General features: G+C 42.6%; 1 protein-coding gene across 2 annotated transcripts in view; it reads left to right on the top strand.

Moving 5' to 3' along the window:
* Positions 1 to 18195, top strand: part of HOOK2 (hook microtubule tethering protein 2) — a 223062-nt gene that overhangs the window by 123769 nt on the left and 81098 nt on the right. Inside the window, exons 14-16 of one of the 2 annotated variants that reach the window (XM_069231854.1) lie at positions 15964 to 16033; positions 16502 to 16639; positions 16827 to 16920. In XM_069231854.1, the coding sequence (XP_069087955.1) occupies positions 15964 to 16033; positions 16502 to 16639; positions 16827 to 16920 (302 nt within the window). The remainder of the gene's footprint in view (positions 1 to 15963; positions 16034 to 16501; positions 16640 to 16826; positions 16921 to 18195) is intronic. The other variant, XM_069231853.1, reaches the window with a different exon arrangement.

Genomic DNA, 18195 nt, shown 5'->3' with positions numbered 1-18195 from the left:
GGCTCTGCTGTGGGCACTGTGAAGGGTTATCTTTCTACTGTATCTGCTTTTCTGCGGTTGCCTGACCAGCCATCCCTTTTCAACTCCCCTATTGTACATAGGTTCTTAAAAGGTTTGCAGCATAGGTTTCCTCCTTCTCCCTTTTTCATGCCACAGTGGGACCATAATCTAGTCCAGACGCCCCTGATGTGCGCTCCATTTGAGCCCTTGCACAACTATCTTCTCAGGCTCCTTTCCATCAAAATGGTCTTCCTGATGGCAGTAACATCTGCTGGAGGGTCAATGAGCTTCAGGCTTTGTCATCTAAGTCTCCATACCTAAACATCTACCCAGACAAGCTGGTTCTGCTAACTAGAGCTTCCTTTCTACTGAAAGTTGTCACTCCCTATTATGTAGGCCTCTCCACAACCTTGTCTACTTTTTTCGCTCTGCCACGCTCCTAAAGAAGAGGAGAGACTCCACTGTCTGGCCCAAAAAGAGCATTGTCATTCTACTTTGACCTCACAGAAGAGTTCTCGGAGGACTGTGAGAAATTAGGTTGTTGGTTGACTGGGGTGTGAGCTCTATTCAAACAAAAGCCACAGTCCCCTGCAGGGTGAACCACAAAGTCACTAAATTAACCTGTGTTTAACCATGGGTAGCTTGAAACAAAAAGCTGTCAGTCTTAACGTAAAGACAATGTGTAAAGTATTTTTGCAGCACACCAGCAGTAATAAAGTGAAAACACAAGAAAGGCCAAAACCAATTTAGAACAATAGAGTACATTTTTATAAATTATTTGACACCAAAAGGACAACAATACAATCAGTAGAACTGAAGTTATGAATTTTTAAAGATAAAGGTTTGAAATAGCACTTAAAAGAGAAAATGGCCAACCACGAACATTGGTCGTGCTAGACCAGGGCAAAGTCAAAAGTTAATGCTGACCATGATGGAGCATGGTTCGGACACACAAAGTGGATTAGGCCCGGTCAGCGGACTTGGATACCTCTTTGGCAAAGGGCTGCTGAAGTGGATTTGCTGCTACAGTGAAGAATGTCGTGTGAGAAGCCCCAAAGTCGATCTGACCAGCTATGCACCTCAGGCAGATAGGCAAGCAGGTTGGTCCCGGTGTCCCCCTGGTTTTCAGAGGACTTTTTGGCCAAATTTTGTCTGAGTCCTAAGTTTGGAAATTGGCCATCTGGGCAATGTAGCACCACAAGGAAGGGTTCAAGTGTTGACTAAGACCTGTTGTGGGTCCAGGATTCACTCAGGCTGGGTCCAGGTGTGATTTCAAGATGGTGGGAGCCCCTCCCCCAACACTGACAGTTGATGGCCCATTCAGGCTCTGCCAATCCCACTTTTGTGTGACTGCCTGGGAGGAATTCACAAAGTCCTAACTCTGAGCTACACACACTCATGTGACCCAGGACAGACTGCAGACACAAAGGGCTAAGGGTAGGAAAATGCCAACTTTCTAAAAGTGGCATTTTCAAAATTGTAGTGATAAATTTTTCTTTGTCATTAAAGAAGGTTTATCATTGCAAGTTCATAGATACCAAACATGATATATCTACCTCCTCTCATCTAGGAGTTACAGCTTATTAAATGTATAAATAAACCCCAGTGTTATCCTATGGAAGGGGTAGGTCTTGCAGTAGTGAAAAAACAACTTAGGAGTTTTTTTATAATCAGGACGTGTAAAACGTAAAAGTACTTGTTGTACCTTTCGAAATACACAGCACCCTGCTCCATGGGCTACCTAAGGCCTACCTTAGGAGTGACTTATGTAATAAGAGGGGAGTTTAAGGTTTGGCAACGGGTTTTTTCAAAGTCAAGTTGAAGTGGTAGTAGGACACTGAATTCAGACTGCAATGGCAGACCTGTGGCATGTTTTGAAGTGCTATTTGAGTGGGTGGCACAATAGATGCTGCAGGCCCACTAGTAGCATTTAATGTACAGGCCCTGGTACATGGTATACCCCTCTACAAGGGGCTTTAAGTAAATTAAATATGCAGATCATACCGTGTTTTGGGTAGTGAGCACAAGCACTTTAGCACTGGGCAGCAGTCCTAAGGCCAACAGCAAAAATCCTGAAAAATTGAGTCTAGCAAGTAAACAAATTGGGGGGAAAACCACCCTAAAACTGACACATCTAACACGACCAATGCTTTGTGGGTATGCCGGAGCATAGAAGGGAAAGGCTGCACAGAGGAGACCATCTCCCATTGGACCTGCCTCAAAATCTGCTACGCATTGGCCAAGATTCAACCCTCTGAGGGTTTGCATGCTCATGCCACCAGAGGCAGGGCGCATCCACCGCGTTAGCGCACGCAGTTCCGGTCCTGGATATCTACCAGATAGCAATGTGGGCCTCTCTGCACACATTACCTAAGCACTACTGCCTGGACAGTCGGGTCCGTTGGGAGGGCACTTTGGCCATTCAGTCCTGAAGGACTTTTTGGTGTGAAATTGTTTTGCAGACCCACCTCTGGGGAGGTATTGGTTTGGTATCTATTCTAAGGTAAGGAATCAGCGGCTAGAAGCCTCTATCAGATAAACAAGTTATTTACCTTCAGTAACGCTTTATCTGGTACAGACTGTGTCTAATTGCATATTCCATCCTCCCATCTCTGCGAACAGACAGAGAAGATGCCAGCCAAATTCAGCACATCTTTGCCTCAACATTCACAGCGGAAAAAACAAAATCCTGAAGGCTAACACTGCCAACACAACTACAGTCACTCCTGCAGGCAATGCACTGGAAGGCCTTCACCTACCAGGCCAGTGTCATAGATTAACCGGGCGGCAAAGACGCTGACGTCAAGGCAAGAATCAGAAAAGCAAGGGCTGCCTTCATTCAGCTAAAGAAGATCTGGAGCTCCAAGGACCTAACAGTGCAAATAAAGGTCAGGCTTGTAAATTCAAGTTAAAATTGGCCCTTATGTATGGAGCAGAAACGTAGAGGACAACAGTAGCTTCCCCAATAAAGTCCAGACCTTCATCAACACCTGCCTAAGGAAAATCCTCCCAATCCGCTGGCCAAACACCATCAGCAACAACAACCTATAGCAGCAGACTTTCCATCTCCCCGCTCTTGAAGAAATCATGAAAAGGTGCTGGGACTGGATAAGTCGCACCTTATGCAAGCCAGCATTGAACACCACCAGGTAAGTCCTGACCTGAGAAAAGGAAGGTGAGGAAACACCTGGCGACAAGGCCTCAAGGCTAACTGCAAGGAAATAGGTTACATCTAGAGTCAAATTGCAAGAAAAGCTCCGGACAGAGGTGGCTGAAGAGTCCTGGTTGATGGCCTATACCCCCAGGAGGGATAATAGGCATAAGTAAGAACGTTTAAGACAGGATGCAGCAATAATGAAGCAGGAGAGAATACTGCAACAGCAGTCATCCTTTTCTTCTACTGCAGCCACCCATACAAAACCACTTTTGTTTCATCTTAAAGGCTGCTGATTTTTCTTTTTCTTTTGTAATCTTTTCATCAGCATTTTTCAATCCAGAGCAAACCAACTGCAACACATATATATGACACTTGTTTTACTCCTAAGGGCATATAAATACAATCTCGCTATAACCTGGTAAATACTATTAAACCACTTTTTATTGGTCTCATATACACAGAATGAAGTGAGTGACCCAGGTCTCGGAAATCCTCATGCCAAATTGACTTTTCCATAACACATCTATCCATGCCCCTCACTTGTGGATTAGGACTGTGGTGAAAGCCAGTGTTTAGCTGTAGCTTGCTTGGGCAGCAAAAACCTCAATCCAATTATTAAAGTAGCATATCTCAGGAAGCCTCCTCTCCCCAAAAGTGATTTTGCTGGGTTTAAGGGCAAAAGGCGTTCAGGATTTATAAAACGGCGGACAAGTGTACATTGTTGTGGACCAATACCTATGCACTGATCGACAGGCCCATGATACATGGAAGAAGCCTCCTTTTTCAACCCCACATCTAAACCAACTGGGGGAGGGAAGTCTCTCCATGTGCCAAAGATGCAAAAGTGTAAAGTAGACTCTATGCATATATTTTAATTACATGATCCGAAGCTTGGTTTATCCAATTATCCCCCAAGTGGATCACATTGGCCTCCCAAGCCAACCATAGGTTTTTTAGCCCTTCCAGGGCATTGTTTATCAAACAGCTGCACACTTGCTAAATCTTTTTCCCGCAAAAATGGACTTATTTATTCTGGCTTCCAGTGGATTGAACCTAGGTGCTTCCCAATAGACCTCTAATGCTTGTCTTAGTTTTAGGTATTTATTATTGAGTTTTACTTCACTCCGAGCACTTGGCTGTGTTCTGATAGGGTTTAATATGACCCAGGCATGCCCGATCTTTGAAATCCCAGTTGTACCCTATCCCTTAAATCCTTTTTAATTATTGACATGTTTCGGCCATGCCTCGTGCCACGAGTTGTCTCAGACAACAGTCGCCTATCCATTACATTACAGCTGTAGCCATGTATGTTGATTCTCTTTCTAAATGGCTTATCATTTAGTACTATTAATTGTGCTGCCCAATATAGCAATTCTATGTCTGACAACCCAAGGCCCCATCATACCATGGCTGTATATACTTATCAAAGGGCATTCTGGGTGTTTTATGCACCCAAAAAAAAACTACTTCAGTATCTCGATTTACATGAAACACAGCAGTTTTGTTTAAGTTTGGAGTGATAGTAGTCGTTATCAGTTCAAGGCGCTTTCATTGGGACTGAAGCTGGTGCTTTGCGTTTTTACCAAATGCATGTCTCCAATTGCAGCCTTTCTGAGGAGAAGAGGCGGTATTGGTTCACCCATGGTTCGGCGACGGGATAAGAACAAAAAGTCAATGGGAAGGCCCGCACTTAACCGACTTGAACAGTGAAAGTGCTTTCAAACCTAGGACTGGCAATCAACTAGAAGAAATCAAACCTATTGCAATGCAAGGGTTTAATATTTTTAGGAACAAAAATATACACATCCAATGAACCAGTGTTTCATATCTCGAGAACGAGGCAACAAATGAATAAGTCAATCAACATATCTAATGTCAGGAAAGGAGCTTCAGTAAGTGTACTCACAGCAGTGCTAAGTGCAATTTCATCATGCATTTCGCCAATAACTCATCTTCATATGAGAAGGATACTCGAGCAACTAAACGAGCAGTGGAAACAAATTTGTGGAGTTGAGACAACATAATTCAGATAACTCCTCAACTTACAAAAACTTTTCAGTGTTGGATCAAAAAAGAAAACATTTTCAAAGGCCAGCCACTGGAACCAATTAAGTCTCATCTCTTCTTGACAACAGGCACAACCCTGAAATTCGCAAGCATATGGTCTAAGATGGAATTTCAATTGCGCATAAACCTTCTGGGGTGGAGGGCGGTCAGGTTAGCGAATTCCAGAGTGCTATTCTGTGGTCTGCAGAATAAAGAGGGAACAAGGCAAAGTAATCCTTCCATCCCTGGCATGGGCAAGTGATCATTGGTATACAAAGTTGTGCTTGGAGAACCAATTCAAGCTAGATGTGCAACTGCTTTCAAGGAACAGAGAAAAACTACTTCACTGCAACCCAGAAGTCCCTTCATTTAACTGACTGGCTCAGCAAGACTTAGAATGTGTCCATATGCTACATTTCTGCTTTGTGTAAACTAAATTTGAAGCAGCCAAACCTCTGGCAGTTATAAAACCTTAAAACTGGAAACGAAAAATTAAATCTACTAACGATGTCGCTACATCAGTATTTATCTTCTCTTACTTTTGGGTGATTTGGGTTGTTGTATATGTCAATAAAGGTTCATCTAGCAGCAAGATCTAGATTCCGAAGAATTCCTAACAAGTTGACATTGTATTCCAAAAAAGTAGAAGGGGATATTCAGACTATCTCTACCCAATTGGCTTAAAATGGGAGCTGAACACTTTATCAGCTTTAATGCAAGCAGCGTTTCAACCTAATTACAAAGCTTTGATTTAGCATTTGCTTTGCAAGTCAGCATTCATTTTTAGCCATTATGTGTGCAAAAAGGCCAAGTGAGCTCCAAGCCCTCTCGTGAAAAGGGGCCTTTTTGTGTTTTTCAAAGGATAAGGTGACTCTTGCAATAAACCCAAACTCCATTTCTAAGGTTCCTATCTCTCTTCCCATGAAACATGAATTGTAGTTGCCAACGTTCTTTGCAAACCCAAGCACAGTGGCTGTGAGGTCCGTACATTAATTGGATATAAAGAGATGTCTTAAATTCTATGTGCTTGAAAGAATTCCGTAGAATAGGTCGACAACTCATGGCTTTTGGTTAATTAAATAAAGGCAAAGCATTATCATGGCAGCTCATGTATCAATGACCAGTTCATTGACCATGACAGTCAGAACATTCCACACAGGCCATAGTGACTACTGACCTGTTTGAATAGATTACTGTGAGAGACATTTTTAAAGAATCAACCCGTAGAAGATTGCATGCTTTTGTTAAGCATTACTGCATTTATTACAAATCAGCAGAGAGACTGCAGTGGGACAAGCTGTTCTTAACATATTTGTGAGCCTCATTCTTGAATTTGACTCTGTATTGTACTGCTCTGGTATTCTGATTCAGACATGTACATCTGTGAACGATCCAATGCCAGAGAAGGAAAAAAGTTGCCTACTATAACTCAGGTTCTCCAGCATTGGACTCTTTCATGTGCAACCCACCTGTCTTCCCTTGTCATAAGGCTTAATTTTTCTGATATCAACTCTGAGAATAGTCTGGCAGTTGGATGTCTGTCAGGAGAAGAGTCCAGGCCTGTATTTGGCTATAGTTAATTAGAGAGGTCTACAGCCTAGATGCTATATAACTATAGTTTGCATCATTTACGATGGCGTGGCTAGGAAGAAAACATTTAGTTTTATGTTCAATGTTATTGAGTGTAAATGTACACTGCTGTATTAACATTGTTACAAAGAGTTCCAAGTCTGATGACTGGGAATAATTCAAGCATGTGATTGTATAAAATGTGTCCATGCTAGAGAACAGGAGGTAGGAAGTAAAGCAATTTTTTACTTACAAAGCATGTTTGGACTCCCAAGTTAGAAGTTAGTAGATCTGTTCCTATACTTTTGTCTTATTTCGGAGGGGCACGGAAGGAGGATGGAGAACTAATGTCCGCGCACAGGGTGAGGTTGTTTATGATACTGTGTCGTCATATCTGATGGAGTAGAGCAATGAAAAGAGCTGAGCTGCTCTGGGACTATCTAGTGCCTCTGGGGAGCTACAGCTGTGGAAAAAAACATTTAAAGATCCAGTCTGGAACCTGGAGCATATTCAGAGATGATGAATCTGCATGACAATGGAGTATCCATTAGTAAGAAAACTCCCAAAGCTAACTAACATACTATTCTGGAATCGCTCCTCAAGAACTCTTTGTAAGAGGCTTGAGTTCATGGCATTATAACAGTGGCCGGAGTACTGGCCGTCAGAGTGCCTGGGCCTTTATGGCTATGTTGTCCGTGGCAGACATACATTTGGTGTTGGCATGTACATTAATTTTCATTTTTGCCTTACTCACCCTGACCCCTTTTACTAGTTATTCTCCAAAGTTGTGTTAACCCTTTTATTTGTTAGTTTGAACCCTCTGTTTGAGTTGTCCTTTGGTGATATGAGCAATAATACTTGCCCCGTAGCTGCAGAGTGTCTGCAGACGGAGCCTTTATCCTTCAGCAAAACTGAGATGAATGCGACTAAGCCTGACATTTGGCCTCTGCACAGGGAAGTGTCTGCAAGACACTAAAGAGCTTTCGTGTAGAAACTTGGAGGGTTGTTAATTATTCTGCATTATCTAGGGCAGTGGTCTACAATCTGCGGCCTGCAGGCCACCCCCGGTCATCTACAAGATTTTACCCAGCCAGCAGAGTGATGTCAGCCTGGCTGTAGAAGTGTTACTTGCCAATATGCCACTGGTCTCCAACCACAGCTTCACCTGCAATACAAAAACACCCAGACTCTTAGGTTTACATTGTAAATAAAAGAGGAGAAGGACAGGGGAGAGTACCGTGGCCTGGGGAGGAGCTGTGAGCACGTTGTTAAACTGTTATAGTGGAGTCGCCATCATCCATTTCCAGAGCGAAGCTGAACGGTAGGTCTGTAATTCCCTTTGGTACAGTTGTGCTGCCAGTGCTTTTTCCGTGCTCGTTTAGTCAACAGAGGAGTCATTATCACTGAAAGCTGCCAGGACTGGCTAAAAGCACGGGGTTGAGTTACATCCTGACCTCCAAGTGGCAAAAGTGATGCACGAAGGGGCACACTTCCAAAAGTGAGCTCTGGCAGGCACAGAAGATAACTTGATGGTTCGTTCACCAGTTTACAGCTTGCAGTATCAGGAGGCCTCAAGTATGGCACCATTGTGGTGATGGTTTTGTGCTCATAAACAGCAGACGGAGGACTCGTGTTAACCAGGGATGCCACAGGAGTAGAAGGGTCCCCTCTGTCTTATTATTCAGGGAATCTTTCATTGGGGAGCCCTTCGTTTAGGCCAACATGGTTGGTCCCTGCTACGACTTTTGAGGTCATCGGCACAGACGTCCGTGAACAGACATGATTGCGTTTGGCCTCCCTGAATGCTGCAACTGGCTGAGTCCCAAAATGGCAGCCACCCTAACTTTATCCTAACTCCGCGTATGTATATTCACACAGCGTGCTGCAGCCCAGCTGCTTGCTGGTTTAAAGGATAGCCTGCTTGCAGTTAGTGTTACAACAGTTTCGTCTGTCCTCCATTTCTGGTGATTGGGGGGGGGGGGGGGGGGCTAGGAATCTTTGAGTGACTCTCCTGGACTGCTTTTGTTGATTAAACACTCCCTGTAGGCATGCAGGGCTTCAATCTTCTTAGCCAGGAGGGCACAGGCATTACATATTGCCAGCAAAGTAGCTTCTTTAGGAGATGGTGTGGGTTAGGCTGATCATGATCTTCAGTGAGCAGCATCCATCCTTCATTTGCGGGATTTGTGACTAGGCCACTCGTTGGCAGTGAGATGTTTATGGTTTGATGCTGCATACTTAAGAGTGGTTGAAGTTCTGACCAATCAGGCATGATTTTACTGGCAGGGGGTGTTGCTTGAAAAGCATTGCTTTGCCAACCAGATGACTTTGATGCTTAAATGTGCTTGTGAAGGAATAACATCGAACACTTCATTAAAACCCAGAAACAATAACATTTTGCCCCATGTAGCAATACAGGGCACCTCTTCTATAAACTAGTATGATGCAAGTAATCATGACGTATTTTTTTTGACATCATAAATAAATCCTAGTAGCCTTGAGATACAAGTCGCTACACATCTGCCATGTTCAGGTACGTAGTTATAACTATGTGATCTAAGAGCTTTTTTATCCTCTTGGTATCTGTAGGTGGTAGCTCTCATATGCAGTGATTCGGGGATAGTGCATTATACCCGGCATATCCTATGGCAACATACAATACATTATGGCACTAAATGTATTATGAGAATCTATTAATGATACCTTTAGGACTAGTGCTCTGATTTGTGTAAAGTAAGTTGTAAACTGATGGCAGGAAGTGGGGCGAGGACTTCTCGTGTATTTACTCGCGGTTATTTCCCCCCTACTGATAATTGAGGAGGTTGTAGAATTAACCCTCAAATTATTCTCCCTTTTTAATTGATTTTTTATGTTCTGATACCTTAGTTTTGAGGTATATATTTTTTTCTTTCTTTTTATTTCATCAGTTTATATACTGAGATATAAAAGGGTCTCCGAGAAAAAGGAGACAACAGGTGGACCCAGCAAAGAAGCTTTATTAAAAAAAAAAAAAAAAAAAAGAGGGAGACTTTTGTGACACTGTGCCCTGCGCCGCTCACCTCCACCCTAAATAAGCGGCTTCAGTAATAGAAAGCAAAAAGAATGTGTGGACAGCGACTGCCACCTGTTTAATGAAGAATGGAGCATAAAGTACTTCTTTGTACAAGCAGGTGATAAATCTTTGTGTCTTGCCTTCAGCAAAACTGTTGCAGTTTTCAAGGAGTACAGTGTGCATCGGCACTATAAGACCAAACACAAACAGTTATTCACATGATCACAGCATTCCAAAAACTTTTAATCAATGCGATGCAGTTTGCTTTCCCAACAAGCTTTTTTATTAGCACGGAAGACGTGTGAAAATGAAGCTTTAACCAGTGCAATTTACAAATCCTTATGCATTGGCTAAAAGAGGGACGCCATTCACTGACGAAGAACTCATCAAAGAGTGTATGATGGAAGCAATGGAAGAGTTATGCCCTGAAAAGGCAAGTCTGTTAAAAATATCAGTCTTGCACCAAATTTTGTTGTTCATAGAATTGAGGATACAGGAATCAATATAGTTCATCAAATTGCAGACAAAGAAATACATTTTCTGTTCTAATGCTCTTGATGAATCGGCAGATGTGTATGACACATCACAACTCCTAATATTCATCCGTGACGTCGATAGTAAATTTAATGCCACACAATAATTGGCATCAGTGCATTCCATGCACAGTAGAGTAACTGGAGAAGGCCCCTTCAAAGAATTGCCAAAAAAAAACAACTATTAGAATATAACCTGGAGTGGAATAAACTGCAGTGTGTGACAACTGATGGAGGAAAAAACGTGTGAGGTGAAGAAAGGTCTGGTTGGACAAATCGCAAAAGCTTGTGAGGTTGGTGGATTCTCAAAGCCCATGTTTGCGTATTGCATTATCCATCAACAAGCTTTGTGTGGAAAATATGTGGATATGGCTTACGTTAAGAAACCTATTGTTTCAGCTGAGAATTTAATTCGCTGTCACAGACTTTATCATCACCAGTTTTGTGATTTTCTGAAAAGAGCTGATTCTGCGTTGGTTGTCTTATTATACAGCTGTTTGATGGCTTAGTTGTGGAAAAATTCTATCACTGTTCTTTCTGCTCCTAGAAGAAATCGATTCATTTCTCGCAGAGAATCATCATCCAGAACAAACCACTTTTATCAAACACTGACTAGTTTCGAAAATTGGCACGTTTGCAGACTTGACAGGCCATACAAATCAATTGAATTTGAAGTTCCAAGCTGAAACCAATTTAATTTCTGGTCTATTTGTGCATGTAAATGAATTCAGGACAAAACAGATGCTATATGAAGGACAGGTGAAAGTTCATAATTTCCCATATTGTGAAAAGTTTAATGAAGAAAGTGAAGCAGAATTTCGTTTTTCACTTGCAACGGAAATTATTAAAGACTTTCAAAAGCAATTTCAGGAACGATTTTTTCGGATCTTGATGGTAAAACAGAAGAAATTAAGATGTTTCAAAATCCATTTGACTGCAATGTTGAAACACCCCCAAAACAGTTACAGCGGGAAATTATTGATCTCCAATCAGATGACTTGCTGAAAGAGAAGTAGAAAGGAGGAAATCTGATCCAATTTTATAAATCTTTGCAGCCTGAGCAGTTTCCACATTTGAAGCGATTTGCCTGTGGATTTGTATCAGTTTTTGGTACAACATACCTGTGTGAGCAAACATTTTACAGAATGAAGTATGTCAGGACCTAATATCGAGCATTTGAAGTCCTTTCTAAAAATGTTTTCCTCAAGCTTGAAACTTCAGTATATTTTTCAATTAAAACATCAGTTCCATCATCCCCATAAAGCTTGTGTTTTTATTGCTTATGGTTGAAAACTCCAGTCGCCATAATCATGTAGAAAGGTGCAGACTGAATTTGTTTGGTTGACCTTTACTACTGGCTCAAGTTTATTATGAATTAATTTGCTTTGTTTTATTGAAGTTCATTCTTGAAGTGTTTATTTTTATATTGCGTGCCACAAAATTGGACAAATTCTCACTTCATGTAAAAATTTATATTGTACATTTTCAGTATTTAAAACTCATTAAAAATGAATAGCCTGCTTTTCTGGTGTGATTATTTTGTCAGCGCATTTGCTGATGTTTGACATTTTTACTCATTGTATATCATTTCTCAGTTTAAGCACAGTATTGCTTATTTTTAATTGTCACATTTCTCTTTTGTTGTGAATTATATAGTATGCTGATTACAAAAAAAAATCAAAGAAACGTATTCAGCTTTTTAAACTTTATTCATGTAAAACATTTTTTTTTTCGGCATCGGAATATTTGTAAAAGATGCGATGTGGTCATCATAATGAAAAGTTTGGAGACCTCTGATGTAGGCTGTTGGCTCGAATTAGTTTGAAACCAGCTAAAAGAAGCTTGCAGCAAAAAAATTACTGTAATGCTTTTAAGCTTCAGAAACACAAAACCAGCCAATCTAATTTTCTTTTTAAGTATGCTTACGAGTATTTTTTTAGATTTAGGTTTCCCATTTCATTAAACTGTTTTATAAATCTTGTGAGTGGCGTTATCCTTTTTGCTTAATAAATGTAAAAGCAAAATATTCACCAAAGCATATTTGGAGAAGTAACAATCATATACATTTACCTTCACACACTGTCAGATTTAAAGATTCCTATTTTGCACAATCTGCATCCCCGACCTTGTGGGTAATGTTAAGTTGCTTTTGGTGAGAAATTCATTGTAGACCATGATAGCTAGGTTTTCCAAACCTTCCAATTGCTGACATTTGTTTCTTTTTTTTATTTTATTTTAACCATCCCTAGTATTTGTTACATGTTTCTAGTAATATCATCAGGGTCAAAAAGCGCAGTCATTTCCGCTGCTCTGGATCACCTATCGTGATGCAGTTCCCTACGATGCCTTACCCAGGCCACAGTTCACGTGGTGCTCTTTCTGTTGATGTTGCAGTCGATAAGTGCTTTGAAACCTGGAAGCCACACGCCTGGCAGACACTGGGCTACAGCAACATTATTGTCCTGTTAATGCCTATTTATGAATCTATAGTTTCTCCAGAAAAATGTTTCCTCCTGTACAGATACTCGTACAGGTCTGTTTTTGTATTGTCTATAATTTACTTGCGTTTATATTTGTGCACGGGAGTAAAGATCACACACCTCACTATAATGAAGTGCTGGGATGTGTATTGGCAGGAACAATGCTCTGTCATTTTTCAAGTATCATTTTGAGCCACTTGTTATGTAATATACCTGCCAGGCAACCATAAGTGGGTGACGATGTGGGTAAACTCCCACAACAACTGAATCACAAGACCCTTAAGAAGTTAATCAAAGACTTGTTGAAACTATTGTGCCTTCAGCAGCATAGACCCATTTCAGGCCTTGCCCTCGGGACGTGATACAAGGCAACTGAACTGATGAATAGCAAAAGCAGAAAGACCAAGCAAGGCTTATAAAAAACAGAAATGTAATGGCTACAAAACATTCAAAATCCATCTCTCTCTGTGAGGAAGAAGGAGAGCACATTTTAGAAAAAAATGTATCTGTGGGGCTATTCAGTGGAACTTGCGTGAAGGAATTGTACTCTTGGGTGCACATTGTATGATTGGAAAGGTGGGTAATGCCCAGTAACCGTTTGGTTGTAGTCTTTTCTCACCAGCCAGATGGGGCTACAAGACTTCAACGTACACAGGCCCCCACGAAGCCTGATATTTTTGTGCATCAACACAGTAAATTAGAAATCAGTAGTCAATCTCGAGGTAACAGAAGGTTGTGCCTTGATAAGTGCTGGGATACAAGGTCATTGGTAATGTTGGGTGGTTTTATGCCATTTATGTGAAGGTGCCAACAAGCTTAGGCTGGGCAGGGTTCTGCATCCTCAAATAGAGCTTACGGGAGCTTGAAACCAAAGTGGCCACCAGGAAGGCTTTCTGCTTGTAGAATTGCTTTGAAACACGCTAGCGAGATCTCTGTGAAACTGATGAAGATCCGAATCTTCATCGCTAAATGGAGGGTTTGCTTTGCCATGATACTGGTTACTGCTTGAGGAAATTCTCCTGATTCCTCAACGTTCAGGCATACATCTTGCTTCTTGCTGCTCATTGAACATTACTAGTCACAGTTCACACATTCTCTTGTTTCAGAAATGTCCACTGCAGTCTTTCGTCTCTCTCTCTCTCTCTCTCTCTCTCTCTCTCATTGACTCCTATAGCCAAAAAGTCCGCAGCAAACCAGGAATTTGAGCCTTCCTCAGCAGGATAATAGGGCAAAGCAGTAGGCATAGCCCTTCACTCTCAGGAGTAAATTGAAGCGCTCCGAGGACCAACTAAGACATCTTCAGGCCAACAAGCACTTTGACCGAGTAGGACATGCTTATTTTTCCTCACTAGAGAACGAATCTTTAGGTTCCTGTATTTCTTCAGTAAGTTGCTCACAGCAGAACACTTCATAAAGGAAATGTGTACTTTGTTTGGCCAATTTCATTAGCCTGACGCACACCTATGACGTAACTGTCACTTCTATAGTACCGTTACCTCACCGGTTTCTGGTGAGAATCGCTCTCGATAAGCTGGAAGGCTTGTATTTTCTGTAATTCCAAGAGCAGGTGCCTGCCTTTTGAGCAAGAGCTCCTCTCTATGTTGTCCGTCACCTTGTACTTAAAAGAAATCTCGTATAAGGTAGCAGGCCACACTGAGTAGCCTCAAAAAGGTGGGCATGAATCTATCAAACCCATCCTGCTGCCAGTCTGAACAAAGGACTGATGCCAACCTGCCTTTTTTGGAAAAATCCGAGATATAAAGGCTCTCAAGTCGACCTTTTACTGGAAAGAGTCCTTTGCATGTAACTGCCTCTGTGCTTTCCACTCGGTGAAAGGCGAGGCAGTCCAAGGCGGTTATTAATGTGGCTGAGGGTTGGGTACTTTTTAATTACTATTTTATGACCGCCTAAGTTTTGGAAGCGCAGTATTGCCAGATGTGTGCCAGAGCCTGAAGGTTACACATGCTTTTCAAATTTCATCAGGTTATTCTTTTCCATCAGGAAGATCTGAATCTATACTTCTGTTTTTTAATATATATATATGTGTGTTTGATGACGTGTGTAGCTGCAGATACACATGCTATGCATATTCTGCCATCTAGTGTTGGGCTCGGAGTGCTACAAGTTGTTTTTCTTCAAAGAAGTGTTTTCGAGTCACAGGATCCAGTGGCACCTCCTCTTAGGCTCCATTGCGCATGGGCATTGATATATATTGGCCAGTAGGTTTTTATCAACCCTGTTGCTAACAAGAGCCAACACTACAGAATGGCAGGAAATATTAATGTTGGCAATTTAGCATTTATGTCCAGTTCACATCTCCAGTTTGTGTTAAAAGCATTGCTCTGTTGCGCAGGAGCGGTCTGAGTGTTATTCACCAGTTAAATAACGCTGGTGTCATTAGGTAGAGCTGAAGACCTTGTGCTCACACCAGTAGGCCAGTGTTGTAACCAGTGTCACGAGCACATGAACGCAGGTTTATCTATTTACCTGTAAGCACGCGAGTGCAGAACGTGGATAGGCCTCCAGTTTTAGTGGAGTCTGCAGCCAGGGCGAGAAGAGTTTGACTGTTAGGGTTTATGGTCTACTCCAGGAACCTCAGATCTTCGTACAAGCAGGCTTAGATGTTTGAGTGTACGACCACGGGCTGGGGTGCTAGAAGCCTTTAGTGCGGCTCCGCCTGCATCCTCCGCAAAGATGATGGTGCAGTCTGTAAATTAACCTCCCAACCCCAGATGCAAAGGAATCTTAAACTGCTTACAGATAATTTTCTTAACTGGTCTGTAATTGCATTTGCAATGCCTTCTGACACTGCTCCTTGGTAGTCGCCGTTTTGTTGGACATCTGTTGAACGGAGGGTCCCTTTTGGAGTGGTGTCAGACGCTAGGATGGGTGTGCGGATGGTATGGCATTTTCTGTGCTAGTCTTGCATAGGAGAAGCATGCAACCCCGGGTAGGACACATTCTCCATCACTTTCTGCTAATGGTACTGATCAGTCACTAGTTTCAGACATGGCACTCTCAGCTACCCTCCATTCCTTGTGTGTGAACCACAAGTATTTGAAGGTATGTATGCTGGGCCTGGGACATGAACACCTCTGGTTGATGTTTCCATTTAACTTCTTGCAGATGCAGTGCACGAAGTGACCACCTCTCCTGTCGAAAATCTGGCATCCGAGATTGTCCCTGCCGAGCTCAGGTAACCTTGTGTCCTTAAGTATGAGTGATTGAGTTATAACTTACAGTACGTGCTGCTGACAACATAGCTTGATGAATAGGTCATGGTGTGGCTGATGTGAATTAAAATGGTCTCTCTATGTTGTGGTGCCCAGTACTGTGTCACAGGTGCTTATTTTGCCCTGAACCGGTTGACTCTTAAAACTTTTGAGAAGGTGATACCAATGGCTTCCTTTGTTTAGCCTAGAGACTGTGAATAAGACAGAGTGCGTCCTCTGGCAAACCAGTCCTCTGTACAGTTTTGACGAGTATTAGCTTTTTATTTGGCGAGTCTGTTCCGATAAGTATAGTAGGTGTGCTCCTGTCTTGGACGTTTTAGCTGCGGGTGTGTTTGTGCATCTGCCAGGAATGCCTGAGTTGCGGGGAAGGCCGGGAGTGGTTCTGTCATCCACGAACTGTATGTTCACCAGGGCAACAACTCTCCTTTCAGAGAGACCATCGTCCGGATGCAGCACGAGAACAAGATGCTTTGTGTGCAGGAAGCGACGTACCGGGATCGCCTGACGGAGCTGCAGGGCCTGTTGGAGGAGTCTAACCGGGCCAAGAACCGCCTAGAGACTGAGAACAGGTGAGCGTGGGTGGGTGGCTGGCTGACTGGTTGCTGCAGGCCAGGTTGGGCCTGGATTGGATTGACCGGTACATCCTGCAGGCAGGTGGTGGCAAGGACCTGGGGTTTAGAGAATTGATTAGAGTTCGACGGCACCTAATACTTTTTTTTTATTTTTTTTATTTATCTTTCTACCCGTTGTACATAGGTTGAATCAGCAGCAGCTCGTAGAGCTGAGGGCACAGGTCGAGGAACTCCAGAGGACCCTTCAGGAACAAGGAAGCAAGGCAGAGGATGTAAGTGTTCTTCATAATCATTCCTCATACATGCTTCATCCCATTTTCCCTCGCCCCCACCGAAAATAGCGTTTCTGAAGTGAAACACAAGTACCTGCTTAAGACTTCCAAAACGCCAACTGTCTTAGAGCAAGTACTACCCCTCTAGATCCTACGCCCCACACGTGTGCAGTGTTTGTCGAGGTGACAGGGTCTGCTGCCTAAATCAATCCTTGCGCTTGCCTGCCATCTAGTGGTAAAAACTAGAATATTTCAGACTTGGACAGTAGTAATCGAATGCACCATTGCTGTTATTAAATCATTTGATAAAGCGCTACGTAGTTCTTGGGGGTTACTTCAGAGAGTTTAATAGATGGAAAAATAGCTATGTGACCGGATGGAGGGGAACTTTGAATCCAGTCGCTCTGAGTAAGACTCTGTATGAAATGTTTGGGGGCATTCCCTTTTCCATATTTAGTTTGTTTAGGTCTGGGTTGCGGTTGTTTCCTAAACTCCGTCTGTTTGGAAGAGAGGATGAGTTCCCGTATATGAGCAGTGTTAACTGCTCAGCATCTTGGATTCAATGGAGCAGCAGGTGCACATAGAACAGGCCAGTCCTCCCTGCTAGAGGAAGCTATTCATCGGGTCACATCACTGCAGGATATAGTGGTTGACAAATTGTGATATGCAGTATTCAGTACCTGCAGGAAAGCCTGCTCCAAGGTGTCCCTCAGAGTGGACTCTACGCTCACTTGAGACTGTTAAGGTGTCAAAGGGAAGATGAGGATGCTGCCCCCTATGACGCTCTCTTCCACAGAGTTTCTGGCACTCCATCCCTAGTGTCGGTTGCTGATGTGGCAGACTAGTGGATCAAAGTGGACTGGGTGGTGGGTGAGTGGACGGGCTTGTACCTCTTCCACCATCTTAAAAAATGTTAAGTTGTTTTTCTGGATAGTGATTAACATCAGCAAAAAGTTGCCGATCACTTTCGACAGAGTGATAGTGTTTTGATTTTGCATTATTGGCAGTGCTTAATTTGTAAACATGTAAGTGCCAAGTCCAATAGTTTTCCACTAGAGCCAGCATCACCCACACCTCCCAGTGCTGCCTAATGGCACTGCAACCACTACATACAAACAATCGCTCTTAAAAAATAAAAATAAAAAAAGTGATGTTTTGGGGTATTGCAGGACCCTCATGCTGTGGGGAAGCCCTAGAAGTCAGAGTTTAATTTTTTTAATACATTAAGTTGCTAATCACGCTTCCGGAGATCAAAACATGGGCCAAGAGTGCCACGGTATG

The sequence above is a fragment of the Pleurodeles waltl genome, chromosome 4_2 (assembly GCF_031143425.1).
Source record: "Pleurodeles waltl isolate 20211129_DDA chromosome 4_2, aPleWal1.hap1.20221129, whole genome shotgun sequence".
Taxonomy (NCBI): Eukaryota; Metazoa; Chordata; class Amphibia; order Caudata; family Salamandridae; genus Pleurodeles; species Pleurodeles waltl.
Note: the sequence above shows the minus strand (reverse complement) of the source record. Positions and strands in the feature narration are given on the sequence as shown.